At 41.7% G+C, this 17,383-nt stretch overlaps 1 protein-coding gene across 2 annotated transcripts; it reads right to left on the bottom strand.

Annotated features, from left to right (window-relative positions):
* Nucleotides 1–156: 156 nt before the first annotated feature.
* On the bottom strand, nucleotides 157–17,333 carry LOC311105309 (nucleoside diphosphate-linked moiety X motif 6-like). Of its 2 annotated transcripts, none has more exons than XM_084147415.1 (5): nucleotides 16,975–17,333; nucleotides 16,350–16,553; nucleotides 3,773–3,828; nucleotides 1,053–1,107; nucleotides 157–557 (listed from the first exon to the last, which is right to left on the bottom strand). In XM_084147415.1, the coding sequence occupies exons 1-5, from the start codon at nucleotides 17,240–17,242 to the stop codon at nucleotides 169–171; spliced, it is 972 nt and encodes a 323-aa protein (XP_084003541.1). In that variant the 5' UTR covers nucleotides 17,243–17,333; the 3' UTR covers nucleotides 157–168. The 2 variants fall into 2 exon arrangements, with proteins under 2 accessions (XP_084003541.1, XP_084003542.1); XM_084147416.1 differs by lacking the exon at nucleotides 16,975–17,333 and adding an exon at nucleotides 16,863–16,902.
* Nucleotides 17,334–17,383: the final 50 nt, after the last annotated feature.

Raw genomic sequence — 17,383 nt, 5'->3', positions numbered from 1 at the left:
ATTTGCTACACCCTCCTTCCCTTGTAACATAAAAACCTATTCCAGTCTGCCATGAATATACACTTCAAGTACTATGGTAAAACATCTTCCACACGCTAATATGACAAGCACTGACGTGCTAGTGCAATTAGCATCGCTGTGCTAGGCTAGGCAAGGCGGACCCTGTCCTCAGGCGTTGTGTTTGAGCACCGGCGGCAGCTCCCTGTGGTACAGCTGGTAGAACCTCCCTGAGTAGACAGCTGGCAGCTCCTCCATAGCCAGATCAATCTTGTTGAAGCCCTGGTTTAGTCCATGAAGCAGGAGCCTGGCTAGGCGGCTAGTGATGGGTGTTGTGGCATTAGTCTTGGCTAGCTCGGTTAGCTCCAACCACTCACAGCGCAGGCACTCCTGGGTGCAGAAGTTGATGTCATAAGTGAGGGGGCTTAGGCGGCAGATGATGTACATGTCGGACATACCAAAAGCACCCGGGTGGTTGTGTTGCTGCCGGACGCTCAGAAGGGACTTGAACTCAGAGCGGACTCCCGTCTCCTCAAAGACCTCACGGACCGCAGTGGTGCCTTGAAGAGAATGAAAGAAAGGAAAACAGATGAGGAAACATGGATTTAATGTTTGTACTGTTCTTTAGAAACCTTTGTTTTGAAAACTCCAGTACTGTATATCTATCTGACTGTATGATAATGCTCACAAAATAACTGACCTTTTCATTATCAACATTTTTGTATCATACGCATGCGAGTACAAAAATTGAACATTAAGTCACGAAAATGAAATGGTTCAAAAAAAGGGAAATCTATTTTATTATGTATTTTAGTCACACATAAAACGCTGCTTCAGAGGGTGGGTCTATGTATCAAAAGCTGCTTCAAAAAGTTGAACAAGTTCATTTGAAGTCTGTTGTTTTAAGTAAAATTGTTTAGCTACTGTATAAACACTTGAGTGTAGCTCTCATGAAGGTCTGAGGTGGCAGTTTCTCTGTGTATGGTATACCTTAATGTATTGTGTACGGTCAGTTACTATACAGTATTATGAAGTTATGTGGTTGCATCACTCACCAATGTTTTCTCCTGGATCCGAGAGCCCTCCAGGGAATTTCCATGCATTTACTGTCTGAAATAAAGTCACAACAATACACTTTGTATTAGGATCCAAAATTGTGCTGCATTCAAGGATTTTATTTCTGAATAAGTATTTTACAATTGTATGTGCATAGGGCCAAATCCAAACTTAAATCCACATTATTCACACTTTCGTAAAACGTATGCATTGATGTTATAAGTTATGAGTTTAATATTAATTTTGATGTGATTGTATTTTATTCTTGAAGAAATCAAAGCAATTAAGTTTGGTGTTTTCACCACTCTTTAAATATATTTAAAGACAGATCGCTGCTGGTTAAATTATGTAGTTGAATACATTTGTAGTTTTTGCTTAATTTTGAATTCAAAATATACTTTTGCTATTGTAAAACTATTGTTTTTGTATTTGATTTCATTAATCTTGTTCAATGTTTTGATAAACTGTAAAGCACTACACTTTCATAATTTGATTTCCTTTCTAATCGTAATTAAAGTGCTATATTTTTGGAGCTACTTGTTTTACAACAACGTAGGAAATTTAAAGAATAAACGTATAATTTAACAATATTACACCATATTTTGTGTGGTTTACTAAATTGTGCTCTGGTAATATGGCTGTGATTCTAGATATGGGTAATCTGATACAGTCTAGGCATTGAATTCATCTGGAGAGCCTGGTTATGTACAGATAAGTGAAAAAGAATAACAATAAATGGTCCGAATAGCAAATAAGAACCATGACTAACTTGCACTCGTCATTCTTAAATCGCAAACAGCCAATGACTCATATTATTCTAAAACGTACATCAACCCATTACACATTACTTCATCAGATTTCAACACAGCAAATTGGGTCTCTTTTGTTTCAGCCACAAATCACCTAGCTACAATGCAATTACCCAGCATCCCTTTCATTTGCTGTCTTGGTGCAGAAGTCAGTGATAATGAACCAGGAGGGGTTCACTTTCAGGAAACACAACCCCAGAGCAGCTCTGGATGGGCTTAGCCTGCCAAACTCTGCCGATGGCCAAAGGCCAGACTGAGTGCATGAGGCCCTCTTCCAGTAAATGACGAGAAGAGAGAAGAGATTAAATAACTTCTCACTTCCCAAACACTAACTGCTCGTCGCTGTTGCTTAAAATATAACTAACACGCAAGACAATGTACCATATGCACCACTCTTGATATCTATTGCAGTGATTGGGTACACATAAATATTCAACCAAAGAGTTGCCATTGAGTGATGTTATGATACTTCAACACTGCAAATTGCTTTAGAAATACAGGATAATTATTTTGCGACCACACATTATGGTAATGTTTGAAATGTTGTGTGGTGTACTAAGCATGCACCAGCATGGGTTAAGAATGTTTGCTTGAGGTTGCGTAATGTTGTGAGGAGCTATGCTAAGTGAGACGGTGACGCAGCAGAAGTCAAGGTAAAGTCTGTGAGAGGAGAATAATTCTCCCCATGTAGAGAGGCAGCAGACGCTAGGAAAACTGCCTAAATAAACACATAATGACAGCCATTCATAGCAGTGGGAAGGAAGGAAACAACTACTGCCATTCACTCCTCAGTGTTGATTGGGGATTATATGGGAGTTAGATGAGGCACATTGAGATCCAGAGGTCGGACTGTATCACTGTGGTTGAAAAGTTTTATTTTTCCATAATATATCTTACAATGGTTTAGCTTTGCTTCCCTAGATAGAGACCTTTTAGATCACGAGAATGCAAGTAGATTTGTTTTATAATGGTGAACTAAATAACTCATAATTTGTGATCAAGTTTAACTTTCTTTTGTCATATGGATATTTAAAGAGCAACTGAAAGCAATATACAACTTATCTGGTAGAAAACGGCTTACGTGTGTCAAAATGTACAACAAAGTGTAAATAGGACATTTTTGGTCATAAAGTCAGTCTTGTCCAAAACTGAGATTTGCGAGATAATTAGGAAAAGATGGGATACCATAACAGTTTTCTTTGGGTTGGGTTTATTTAATCCTGCCCAAAGTAATAATCAATTCGGAGCGCAGCTGCACACGACCCAATTGTAATGCCCACATTAAATTTGTTTTGACATTAAATATCCCTATGGGGCTAGTTAGGGACCATCAATAAATTACACAATGTACATGGGAAAATATTTTAAAATGCCAATAGCTCTAAATTTCAATGACTTAAAAACCTCAAACCAACTATAAATTGTAGAAATTCATATATATTGAAAGCATTTAATGAGACAACTAAAAGGTGTTCAACATGAAAATATTTACCATTTACATAGTGTAATTTATTGACGGTCACTAACTAGCCCCGGAGATAGGCTATCCAAAGTCAAACCAACTTTGCCACCATCGCACACCAGCCGACTGAAGCAAATTGGCGAAAGAAGTTGGCTAGCACTAGCTAGTCTAAGCGACTTCAAGACACAAGACCTGGTTAGACTGTTTCAAGTTATCTTAGAAGGGTGAGTGACTAACTGTGTACTGTTTTGGCAGAGTGAATGTACAAACGCTTGCCACATGCGAACATACACACAAGAGACACCCACATTAAACCACACTCCCAGGACAACTCTTGTTTGGTTTCAGTCATGGCTGCTGCATTTCTTAACGTGCAAGCTAAAAAACAAGGCCAAATCAGGAAGTTCAGTCCCCCTTTATTATACAATAGAGAGAAGCAGTACAATACCTTGTTTTTGTCTTGAACGACGAGAACCTTTCCATTTGATTCATCAACAACTGCACCTTTATAGACAAAATAAAATAAGTTACTAGCCAAGTACACTACAGTAAATACTAACTATCAACATAACAGCATGATAATGAAGTGTTATTAAGCAGATTATTTAATCATAGCTGGTATATAAGCCAAATAACTTTGAAGACAGCTTCCAGAAAACTGACTAGAGACCAGTTGGCATTGAGTTGAGCGGTAATTATTGGGTTTGAGAGAACATGAAAGGTTTTATTAAACTGACCCATGTGGAGTGAGCGGTGAGTGGCCTGGGGCCGGGCTTTAGCTATGTTGCCAGAGAGAGGGGCCACCACCACAACAACTCAAAAAACATCGGAGACTTGAGAGAAATGTTGACTATTCTCTGAGGCTACATTTTTAGGAATTTAGACAACAGAAATCATGCAATAATCATGAAATGACTGCTCTTGCAGTGAATATGTGTTACGCTGTCCCAACTCTCGTTCTAATTTGGCAGGGAGGACTATTCATTCCCCTATAATGAGGTAGAACACCGACAATTCTGGACCATCATAGACCGCCTTGGCTTGCGATTACAGACTAAATGTCTACTTTGTAAAATAGATTTTCCTGATTAAATAAAAGTTAAATACATAGGGCAAGGTAATGATTAATGTATTGTAATTTGTTCTCAATAATAAATCATCTCTACTGTGTAAAGGTAGTGAGTGACACATTTTGGTCCTCCCTATGTAGTAGGGTGATTCCATGGTAACAGAAAGAAGCAGAGACTCCGATTTTTCATTTTAAAAGTATGCCAAACAAAAACCACTGATAGCAAAGTTAAACAAAACATACAACTTTATGCACAAGGACTACTTAACAATTTTAACTGAACATTTTACAAAAACACATTTACTCGAAGAACAGTGCAGATGTAAAGTTTTGTAACAGAATGACGGTAAAATCTCCCTTAGTTTATGTGACCAAGTTTTCTAAACATCTACTCTGAATTAAGATCCAAAGATGTGTGAAGAAAGAATGGGGTATCAGCTATGATATGACACCTTGAGTTTGAAAAAAATCTATTTTGGTTATTGAATTACAGTAAGTGAAGTGAATTAACACCCAGTAACAGAATGTTGGTAACAGAATGACATCATGGGTTCCTGATTTGTACTATACATAAATGCATAATTATGAATGTCATTCTCTTCATGCTGATGTATCCTGAATAGGTACAGGTAGAACAATGTATTATTCTACACACTGTTTAATATTTTAAATGAGCTCCACCCCCAAATAATACCAAATTTGGTTGCACCGGACCAAATCTGTGCCAATCATAGACTTCTGTGCTTCACAAGTTTGGACATCACAGTACATACAGCACAGTAAAGCACAGTAGAGTTCAATACAGTACAGTTCAGTACACTACAGTAAGTTATACTGTACTCATGTACTGTACTCTACTGTATTGCACTGACCTATACTCTACTTTTCTTTATTGTACTGTACTGTGCTCTACTGTACTGTGCTGTCCAAACTTATGAAATAGACGTCTATGATTGGACTGACCAAATTTCAACTACTTTTCAACGGTCAGTGCTCAGTCGGTGAGGGGGGCTGGTTACAGTAAATGGAAAGAGGGGACTCATGGGTAGGTGTCAGTAAGAGCCAGAAAAGGTGACAAACTGGAGAGAGAGAGACAGCGAGAGAGAGAGACACAGGGAGAGAACGAGGCAGGGGTTTCCAGACTGTTTTCACACACTTTGCTTTGACCACCACGCGACAGAAAGAAAACAGTTATGAGCTGAACATAACATTATGCCAGTGGAAGGGAGGACAGTAACAACAGGTGACCCAACTGTGGTTTGTGACTACTATGATTTCCCATTGTAGCCAATTCAGTTGCAGTCATTCTGTTACAGATTTTTGGGTAATTCTGTTATAAAGACTTCCTCATATGCACTCTCCTGTTCTATTTGTTTTCAACTTTCTTTCATTGTCTAGCAGCCAAAGGCATTATCTTAGTCATATTAGCAACCCATGATAGTTGTTGCATCTTTAGATCTCCCCCCTTTCTACATTTCTAATGGATATTTCCATCTCTGTCCTGCTGAATCTGCTTGCATGTGCAGTGTGCATTTTAGAACGGTGTTTCCTGCAAATTGCATTTTTGAACACTTGCGCATCGGCCTACCACCGTATCCCTGAGCAGTTTCCTTCCTGTCCTGCAGCTCAGTTCAGAAGGACGACTGTATATTTGATGTGTCTGGGTGGTTTAATACATAATCCACAGCATAATTATTAACCTGAAGATGCTTAAAAGAGATGATCAATGTCTGATTTGTTATTGTTAACCATCTACCAATCACTGCCCTTCTTTATGAGGCTTTCGAAAAGCTCCATGGTCTTTGAATCTGTGCTTGAAATTCAGTACTTGACTGAGGGACCTTACATTTGTTGTATGTATGGGGGACAGAAGAATGGTGTCATTCCAAAATCATGCTAACCCCTATTATTTCACACAGAGTGAGTCCATGTAACTTATGTGATTTGTTAAGCCACATTTTACTCCTGAACTAATTTAGGCTTGCCCAAACAAAAGGTCTGAATACTTATGCAACGACTATATTTTAGTTATGAATTTATCTTTAAAAATATACAGTGAGGGAAAAAAGTATTTGATCCCCTGCTGATTTTGTACGTTTGCCCACTGACAAAGACATGATCAGTCTATAATTTTAATGGTAGGTTTATTTGAACAGTGAGAGACAGAATAACAACAAAAAAATCAAGAAAAACTAATGTCAAAAATGTTATAAATTGATTTGCATTTTAATTAGGGAAATAAGTATTTGACCCCTCTGCAAAACATGACTTAGTACTTGGTGGCAAAACCCTTGTTGGCAATCACAGAGGTCAGATGTTTCTTGTAGTTGGCCACCAGGTTAGCACACACTTCAGGAGGGATTTTGTCCCACTCCTCTTTGCAGATCTTCTCCAAGTCATTAAGGTTTCGAGGCTGACGTTTGGCAACTCGAACCTTCAGCTCCCTCCACAGATTTTCTATGGGATTAAGGTCTGGAGACTGGCTAGGCCACTCCAGGACCTTAATGTGCTTCTTCTTGAGCCACTCCTTTGTTGCCTTGGCTGTGTGTTTTGGGTCATTGTCATGCTGGAATACCCATCCACAACCCATTTTCAATGCCCTGGCTGAGGGAAGGAGGTTCTCACCCAAGATTTGACGGTACATGGCCCCGTCCATCGTCCCTTTGGTGTGGTGAAGTTGTCCTGTCCCCTTAGCAGAAAAACTCCCCCAAAGCATAATGTTTCCACCTCCATGTTTGACGGTGGGGATGGTGTTCTTGGGGTCATAGGCAGCATTCCTCCTCCTCCAAACACGGCGAGTTGAGTTGATGCCAAAGAGCTCGATTTTGGTCTCATCTGACCACAACACTTTCACCCAGTTCTCCTCTGAATCATTCAGATGTTCATTGGCAAACTTCAGACGGGCCTGTATATGTGCTTTCTTGAGCAGGGGGACCTTGCGGGCGCTGCAGGATTTCAGTCCATCACGGCGTAGTGTGTTACCAATTGTTTTCTTGGTGACTATGGTCCCAGCTGCCTTGAGATCATTGACATGATCCTCCCGTGTAGTTCTGGGCTGATTCCTCACCGTTCTCATGATAATTGCAACTCCACGAGGTGAGTCCCAGGCCGAGGGAGATTGACAGTTCTTTTGTGTTTCTTCCATTTGCGAATAATCGCACCAACTGTTGTCACCTTCTCACCAAGCTGCTTGGCGATGGTCTTGTAGCCCATTCCAGCCTTGTGTAGGTCTACAATCTTGTCCCTGACATCCTTGGAGAGCTATTTGGTCTTGGCCATGGTGGAGAATTTGGAATCTGATTGATTGATTGCTTCTGTGGACAGGTGTCTTTTATACAGGTAACAAACTGAGATTAGGAGCAGTCCCTTTAAGAGTGTGCTCCTAATCTCAGCTCATTACCTGTATAAAAGACACCTGGGAGCAAGAAATCTTTCTGATTGAGGGGGTCAAATACTTATTTCCCTCATTAAAATGCAAATCAATTTATAACATTTTTGACATGCGTTATTCTGGATCTTTTTGTTGTTATTCTGTCTCTCACTGTTCAAATAAACCTACCATTAAAATTATAGACTGATCATTTCTTTGTCAGTGGGCAAACGTACAAAATCATCAGGGGATCAAATACTTTTTTCCCCTCACTGTATATACACAATTATTCCACTTAGACATGAGTATTTTGTTTCGATTGTTGACATAAAATTACAATTAAATCTATTTTAATCCCACTTTGTAACACAATAAAAATGTACGAAATCCAAGGGGTCTAAATGATTTTGCAAGTCACTGTATGTGTGCTTTTGTAAAAGAATGGCAAGACACTAGGCAATAATTCTTAAATTTACAGAAGGCAAATAATTTCTGCAAAACTAAATATAAATGTTGAGTTTAGTTGGCAGGGGTCTTTACTTTGATGTATTTCTAATACCTTTTAAGACTTTTGCTGCTAGATGTTTTCTAAGACCCCCTTTCCTAAGATCTCTTTGACCAGAAATCAAAGCCTTTGCTTATTCCAAATGTTTAGGATGGAAAATGGTTGGAGAAAAAATAAAAATAAAAATAAAAAGCCAGTTGAGAACAAGTTCTCATTTACAACTGCGACCTGGCCAAGATAAAGCAAAGCAGTGCGATAAAAACAACAACACAGAGTTACATATGGGGAAAAACAAAACATAAAGTCAAAAATACAACAGAAAATATATATACATTGTGTCCAAATGTAGCAATTTATGGAAGTAAGGCAATAAGTAGGCCATAGTGCAAAATAATTACAATTAGTAATAACACTGGAATGATAGATGTGCAAGAGATGATGTGCAAATAGAGATACTGGGGTGCAAATGAGCAAAATAAATCACAATATGGGGATGAGGTAGTTGGGTGGGCTAATTTCAGATGGGCTGTGTACAGGTGCAGTGATCGGTAAGGTGCTCTGACAACTGATGCTTAAAGTTAGTGAGGGAGATATGAGTCTCCAGCTTCAGAGATTTTTGCAATTCGTTCCAGTCATTGGCAGCAGAGAACGGGAAGGAATGGTGGCCAAAGGAGGTGTTGGCTTTGGGGATGACCAGTGAGATATACCTGCTGGAGCGCATACTACAGGTGGGTGTTGCTATGGTGACCAATGAGCTAAGATAAGGCGGGGATTTGCCTAGCAGTGATTTATAGATGGCCTGGAGCCAGTGGGTTTGGCGACGAATATGTAGTGAGGACTACCAACAAGAGCGTACAGGTCACAGTGGTGGGTAGTATATGGGGCTTTGGTGACAAAACGGATGGCACTGTGATAGACTACATCCAATTTGCTGAGTAGAGTGTTGGAGGCTATTTTGTAAATGACATCGCCGAAGTCAAGGATTGGTAGGATAGTCAGTTTTACGAGGGTATGTTTGGCAGCATGAGTGAAGGAGGCTTTGTTGCGAAATAGGAAGCCGATTCTAGATTTAACTTTGGATTGGAGATGCTTAATGTGAGTCTGGAAGGAGAGTTTACAGTCTAACCAGACACCTAGGTATTTGTAGTTGTCCACATACTCTAGGTCAGACCCGTCGAGAGTAGTGATTCTAGTCGGGTGGGCGGGTGCCAGCAGCGTTCGATTGAAGAGCATGCATTTAGTTTTACTAGTGTTTAAGAGCAGTTGGAGGCTACTGAAGGAGTGTTGTATGGCATTGAAGCTCGTTTGGAGGTTTGTTAACACAGTGTCCAATGAAGGGCCAGATGTATACAAAATGGTGTCGTCTGCGTAGAGGTGGATCTGAGAGTCACCAGCAGCAAGAGAGACATCATTGATATACACGGAGAAGAGTGTCGGCCCAAGAATTGAACCCTGTGGCACCCCCATAGAGACTGCCATAGGTCCAGACAACAGGCCCTCCGATTTGACACATTGAACTCTATCTGAGAAGTAGTTGGTGAACCAGGCGAGGCAGTCATTTGAGAAACCAAGGCTATTTAGTCTGCCAATAAGAATGCGGTGGTTGACAGAGTCGAAAGCCTTGGCCAGGTCGATGAAGACGGCTGCACAGTACTGTCTATTATCGATCGTGGTTATAATATCGTTTAGGACCTTGAGCGTAGCTGAGGTGCACCCATGACCAGCTCGGAAACCGGATTGCATAGCAGAGAAGGTACGGTGGGATTCGAAATGGTCGGTGATCTGTTTGTTAACTAGGCTTTCAAAAACTTTCGAAAGGCAAGGCAGGATGGATATAGATCTGTAACAGTTTGGATCTAGAATGTCACCCCCTTTGAAGAGGGGGATGACCGCGGCAGCTTTCCAATCTCTGGGGATCTTAGACGTTACGAAAGAGAGGTTGAACAGGCTAGTAATAGGGGTTGTGACAATTTTGGCGGCTAGTTTTAGAAAGAAAGGGTCCAGATTGTCTAGCCCAGATGATTTGTAGGGGTCCAGATTTTGCAGCTCTTTCAGAACATCAGCTGTCTGAATTTGTGTGAAGGAGAAGCGGGGGGGGGGGGGGGGGGGGGGGGGGGGCATGGGCAAGTTACAGCGGAGGGTGCAGAGCTGGTGGCCGGAGTAGTGGTAGCCAGGTGGAAAGAATGGCCAGCCGTAGCAAAATGCTTGTTGAAATTCTCGATTATTGTAGATTTATCGGTAGTGATAGTGTTTCCTAGCCTCAGTGCAGTGGGCAGTTGGGAGGAGGTGCTCTTATTCTCCATGGACTTTACAGTGTCCCAAAACTTTTTGGAGTTAGTGCTACAGGATGCAAATTTCTCTTTGAAAAAGCTAGCCTTTGCTTTCCTAACTGCTTGTGTATATTGGTTCCTAACTTCCCTGAAAAGTTGCATATCGCGGGGGCTATTCGATGCTAATGCAGTACGCCACAGGATGTTTTTGTGCTGGTCAAGGGCAGTCAAGTCTGAGGAGAACCAGGGGCTATATCTGTTCTTAATTCTGTATTTTTTGAATGGGGCATGTTTATTTAAGATTGAGAGGAAATTACTTTTAAAGAACAACCAGGCATCCTCTACTGACGGAATGAGATTGATATCCATCCAGGATACCTGGGCCAGGTCAATTAGGAAGGTCTGCTCGCTAAAGTGTTTTAGGGAGCGTTTGACAGTGATGAGGGGTGGTCGTTTGACCGCGGACCCGTTACGGACGCAGGCAATAAGGCAATGATCGCTGAGATCCTGGTTGAAGACAGCGGAGGTGTATTTAGAGGTTAAGTTAGTCAGGATGATATCTATAAGGGTGCCCATGTTTACGGATTTAGGGTTGTACCTGGTAGGTTCGTTGATAATTTGTGTGAGATTGAGGGCATCTAGTTTGGATTGTAGGATGGCTGGGGTGTTCAGCATATCCCAATTTAGGTCACCAAGCAGTACGAACTCTGAGGATAAATGGGAGGCAATCAATTCACATATGGTGTCCAGGGCACAGCTGGGGGCTGAGGGGGGTCTGTAGCAAGCGGCAACAGTGAGAGACTTATTTCTGGAAAGGTGGATTTTTAGAAGTAGAAGCTCAAACTGTTTGGGCACAGACCTGGATAGCCTGCAGAGCTCTATCATACTATCTCTACAGTAGATTGCAACTACACCCCCTTTGGCAGTTCTATCTAGACGGAAAATGTTGTAGTTGGGCATGGAAATTTCAGACAGGATTCAGACACTGCTAGAACATCAGGGTTGGCGGAGTGTGCTAACGCAGTGAATAACTCAAACTTAGGAAGGAGGCTTCTGATGTTAACGTGCAGAAAACCAAGGCTTTTATGGTTACAGAAGTCAACAAATGATAGCTCCTGGGGAGTAGGAGTGATACTGGGGGCTGCAGGGGTTAGCCTCTACATCACCAGAGGAACAGAGGAGGACTAGAATAAGGATACGGCTAAAGGCTTTAAGAACTGGTCTTCTAGTGCGTTGGGTACAGAGAATAAAGGGGGCAGATTTCCGGGCGTTGTAGAAAAGATTCAGGGCATTATGTACAGACAAGGATATGGAAGGATATGAGTACAGTGGAGTTAAACCTAAGCGTTGGGTAGCAATGAAAGAGATAGCATCACTGGAGGCACCGATTGAGCCGGTCTCGGCGTGTATGGGGGGTGGAACAAAGCAACTATTTGAGGCAGTTTGAGAGGGACTTGGGGTTCTACAGTGAAATTGTATAATAAGAACTAACTGGAACAGCAATAGGCAAGGCATATTGACATGGGAGAGAGGCATAAAGCAATCACAGGTGTTATTAGAGAGAGCTAAGACAACAACTGGTAATGGCGATAATGTTTGGGCTGAGGCTAAACAGGACAGGGTACTGTGTAAAGGAACAGTCCAGCAGGCATCAGCTGTGCAGCTGAGTGATCATAACGTCCAGTGAACAGCAATATGTGAATCCAAGAGCAGTTCGAATTGGTACTACAGCACAGCGATCAGGAAGCACGGCTGTCGTTTGCGTGTGCTAGCGGGCCGGGGCTAGCAGATGGATCTTCGTGGTCATCGCAACAGGAAGCCTGTTGAAACCACAGACGATTACGTCGGCAGACCAGTCGTGATGGATCGGCGGGGCTCCGTGACGACTCTAGGAGGTCCCGTCCGGTTGACAGAGAGGTAGATAGCCAGGAGATGTGCCTGACTCAAGGCTAGCTCAAGGCTGATTAGCCAACAACAACGTTCATTTGGTTGCAGCTAGCTAGTTGCGATTATCCAGTGATTCAGTGATTCCGGCAGAAAATCCAATAGGTTCTGGGTCAATAACGTGCTGTGCAGACAGTGCAGACTGGCCGATAATAGTCCAGGCTAGAGCTGGCTGGTAGGTAGTGCAGGCCACGGACAATGGTGAAAAAACGCTAATGGTGGCTAATAGCAAGTAGCTAGTTAGCTGGTTAGCTGGCTACTCCTGTCCGGTAGACAGAGAGGTAGATAGCCGGGATATGGGCCTGCCCGAGGCTAGCTCGAGGCTAACTGATGCTTGCTTCGGGGGCAGTGGTGATTAGCCTACAGCAACATCCATTCGACATCCATTCGGTTGCGGCTAGCTAGTTGCAATCCGGTGTTAAGGTTCAGTGATTCAGTTATTCCGGCAGAAAATCAGATGTTCTGGGTGAAAACCGCTAACGGTGGCTAATAGCAAGCAGCTAGTTAGCTAGTTAGCTGGCTGGCTAGTTTCAACTGGAGATTCTAGATAAAGGTGAATAAATAATAGAATCCGTTCTACATTGAGTGAGGCGGGTTGCAGGAAAGTATATTTAGTAGAAGGATGAAAAGTGTGATAGGGAAATATATACGTAAAATACAAAACAAATACAAAAAACAGGCTATTTACATGGACACACAAGAGAACACGACCGCACTGCTATGCTATCTTGGAATCAAGTCTATATTTCTCCCCAAAAAAATTCATTTGACACCAAATTTGCTCCTATGAACTTCACATTAGCGCTCATGGGGCATTTTTACATGGAATTGACCAGTACAGTCTATAGTGAAACAGAAAGGGTGACTCAGCAATAGTTGTGGAATGTTTGCCATCCCAGTCGGCCTAGCGGGAGCAGTCTTTTTTTGATAACTAAACCACTTTTTTCAACAGGTTGTGACTAAGACGGCCAACTATTTGCTTCTGTTGACAGCTCCGGGGGGAAGGAAATGGGCCATTATTTTTTCCATCCGGCGTCTCACCAGGACACCATCCAGTCCTTGAATGAATTCCCCAGATGTGTGGCGAGGGATAGGTTGTCTAATCCCCAACTTGGCCTTCCGTGTGGAAATTGATGTCATCCCCATCCAGCCACAACCGGGCACATCACAGGAGTTTGCCCGGGAACCAGACTGAAAAGCCATCATTAGGTTAGCCTGTGGAGGGGAAAAAGTTTCCTCCAAAGGCAGAATGGGTCCGTTCGTTAGCTCGGGAATGAGGCAGCAAACCAAGTAATCAACAGAGGGGAATTGTGGGTCATGTAAAACTATTGGCTGCTGCAGCTGGCAGCTTGGGTACTTATATACTCTATGGGTGAGACTGTTCTTCCGTAGGGTAGGTTGGTGGGGAGTCACTGCACGTGCGGGGCGTGTGTGTGTGCTACGCCTACGATGAACAAGTGGTCTGACATACAGTTCCGACCAATTATATGGGCACCCTTGTACCTTTTATTGAATAATTCCCCATTTCTTCTCAAATAAATTGAAAAATAAATAAATAAAGCTTTTGGTCACTGCTGTGTTATTGGATTATTAACATTGCAGAACCAATTTTATTTTGGTAAACTTAAGTTCACAATTTTAATTGAGAAAATAAAGACATGGCATGGACAAAATTATTGGCACCCTGGAGCAAGTACTTGGTAGCACAGCCTTTGGCCAAGATAACTGCAGACAAATGCTTCTTGTAGCCATCAATGAGCTTGCTGCACCTTTCTACTGGAAGTTTGGCCCATTTTTCTGCAGCAAACTGCTTTCATTCTTCAATTTGTCAGGTGCCCTCCAACTGCTGTTCTCAGCTCTTGCCATAGGTTATGGATGTGATTCAGATCTGGACTCTTGGCTGGTCACTCCAGAACAGTCCAGTGTTTCTTCTTGAACCATTCCTGGGTGGTTTTTGATGTGTGTTTGAGGTCGTTGTCCTGCTGGATGACCCACAGCCTTCAATGGAAACCCAGTTTTTGGACACTGGGTTGAACATTGGACTCCAAAACAGCTGATAATCTGCTGATTTGATGATGCCTTGCGCACGTTCAAGGCCCTCAGAACCAAAGGCAGCAAAGCAACCCCACAGCATTTTTAAACCTCCCCCATCTTTGAAGGTATGGTGTTCTTTTCATTGAATGCTTCATTTGGTCATTTACCCAGTTCATCAATATAGATTTACCATTCAAGTAAATGTTGACCATTATTTTGTTATGTAGTTAGATTGTTTTTACCAAAGTCAAATTGATTGTATAATTGATTCATTAATGCATACATGGCTGTCTCTGAAAAATGTTGACATAAAACAATTCAAATCTAAGGATATTGAACTCAAAAGATTTCCAACGATTGAAAAGAGCAGTAGCGGAGTTTCTCTCTGCATCAAGTGCCATTGTGACTTTGGCTAATATGCCTTTTCTTTTGCCGTGGTATCGTTTTGGTATAGAGTATCATGATGGTATCGCGTATTGTGATAGTAAACCTGGTATCGGTATCAAAGTCAAAATTCTGGTATCATGAGAACACAAACACACGACAGGTGGATTTTCTTGCGGTTCAATTGCTGTTTAAGTGAGGTAACGAAGGAACCATCAGTGGTGTAAAGTACTTCAATAAAAATACTTGAAAGTACTACTTAAGTCGTTGTTTGGGGTATCTGTACTTTACAATTTACATTTTTGACAACTTTTACTTCACTACATTCCTAAAGTAAATTATGTACTTTTTACTCCATACATTTTCCCTGACACCCAAAAGTACTCGTTACATTTTCAATGCTTAGCAGGACAGGAAAATTGTCTAATTCACACACTTATCAAGAGAACATCCCTGGTCATCCCTACTGCCTCTGATCTGGTGGACTCACTAAACACATGCTTCGTTGATATCTGAGTGTTGGAGCGTGCCCCTGGCTATCAGTAAATAAAACAAAACAAGAAAATGGTGCCGTCTGGTTTCCTTAATATAAGGAATTTGAAATGATTCATACTTTTGATACTTAAGTATGTTTTAGCAATTACATTTACTTTTGATACTTAAGTATATTTAAAACCAAAATACTTTTACTCAAGTAGGATTTTACTGGGTGACTCACTTTTACTTGAGTCATTTTCTATTAAACGTATCTTTACTTTTACTCAAGTATGACAATTGGATACTTTTTGACAATTGGATATGACAATTGGATACCAAAACTCTTCACTGTCACTTTTTGGAAGAAATCAATGGTGGGGTACTCAAAGTCACTGTTGGAAACATGCCATCAGACCATGTGGACCAGGTTTTGCCCATCCTCCTTCCACAGACATGTTCTGACATGCTTGAATCCACTTTTGGGGAGGGATAAAGTCAACAGCATGCCACCTGGTGGTTGACTGGTGGTGATTTAAAGAATCTGCCATCAAAATGTTCTCTATCACAGACATTGTTTGCAAGTCAAACACAAACTAGATTTGTAGTGCATCACTGACAAGTGGAAATAACTGATGTTTGCCTTACCTGTATTTTTACACAAGTAAGGCATGAGTTTTTACACAAGGCAGGGATGTAGCTCAGTTGGTAGAGCATGGCGTTTGCAACGCCAGGGTTGTGGGTTCGATTCCCACGGGGGGACAGTATAAAAAAAATAAAAAAAATGTATGCACTAACTGTAAGTTGCTCTGGATAAGAGCGTCTGCTAAATGACTAAAATGTAAATTGTAATGAGTGTGTGTGCAGAAGGCTTCAAGAAACCTGAAGCAGACCTGACCTAGAGGTCTGAACCTAACACCTGATCCTGAGCAGTATGAACCTGTGATATAGGTCAAGACAGTAGCTCTGGAGTACCTGCCACTCCAATCTGATGGGTAGCAAACCCGGGCAGCCTGCTCTGCCCATCTCCCAGCCACAGAGCCAGAATGGCTTGGTCCTGCTTGGCGTGATGGTAGGTGAAGCCATGAGCAGAAGCTTCTGCGGCACAGCGGCTCAAAGAGATGGGCACATGAAGCCAGACTGCCACCCGGCCCTCTGTCCTCCACTGAGCCAAAGAGTCTGAAAAACAAACAAAACATCATAGTCTGAGGGTGTCAATGACCATGTCTGACTAGATTCATCATTCAATGTCCGTGTAGATTTATCAAATTTTAATTAGAATTAATCTGAATCTAATTGTCAGAAGTATTTGTATTAGTTTTTAACAAGTGCCACTGAGTCATTGATTGTGTCCCTACTGCTGGTACTGTGCATCATCACTTATTAACCAGGATATCGGTCTGCCCTCTTTGGCTTGTGTGCATGGCCCTCAAACTAGCTGGGCTATAAGGCAATATGCAACGTTTCATGCATTTTCAAGGTTCTTACATGTCATGCATTTTTGCTTATTTTCTGTCCAAGTGAAGAAGGTGCCTGCATTCAACACCAATTATGTATATATATATATATATATATATATCTTTCTTTGGTCTACACTAACCTCGCAATAGATTACGAAATACTCCTTCGCTGATATCCGACGGGAAATCACTATCACCGAGGTTCACTGTCACTCCGCCGAATCTGTCCACTTTCCCAGTCAAAACATGGGCATTTGTCCGGTGCTCGTTCTGTAGTTGTAACCGGTTTGCTGAGCATGTGAATGCTCGAACAGCCGTCGTTGACCCTGTATGCGCGTATGCGCGGCGCGTTTGATTTGAAAGCGCGTTTCTTACAAGAGGTAATAGTTTGCTAGTAAGTGTTTCCATGTTACGAAAGCCTTGAAATATATTTAGATGAAAAACGCGTCCGTGAAATATGAATTTACTCGCTGGTTACATAAAAGTCAACACTGAAGTTGCATAAATACCGTAATACACTAGTACTTCGCATTATTTTTGGACATCTTT

This window comes from Coregonus lavaretus (assembly GCF_964263955.1).
Source record: "Coregonus lavaretus genome assembly, chromosome: 29".
NCBI lineage: Eukaryota > Metazoa > Chordata > Actinopteri > Salmoniformes > Salmonidae > Coregonus > Coregonus lavaretus.
The sequence above is the reverse complement of the archived record's forward strand: the minus strand, read 5'-3'. Positions and strand labels throughout refer to the sequence as shown.

Coding starts and splice junctions, on each gene's coding strand:
- LOC311105309 (XM_084147415.1), bottom strand. CDS start 17,242: ATGGAAACACTTACTAGCAAACTATTACCTCTTGTAAGAAACGCGCTT. Junction 16,554..16,974: donor ATTTCGTAATCTATTGCGAG/GTTAGTGTAGAC, acceptor TTTGTTTTTCAG/ACTCTTTGGCTCAGTGGAGG. Junction 3,829..16,349: donor CCATCAGATTGGAGTGGCAG/GTACTCCAGAGC, acceptor TTGTCTATAAAG/GTGCAGTTGTTGATGAATCA.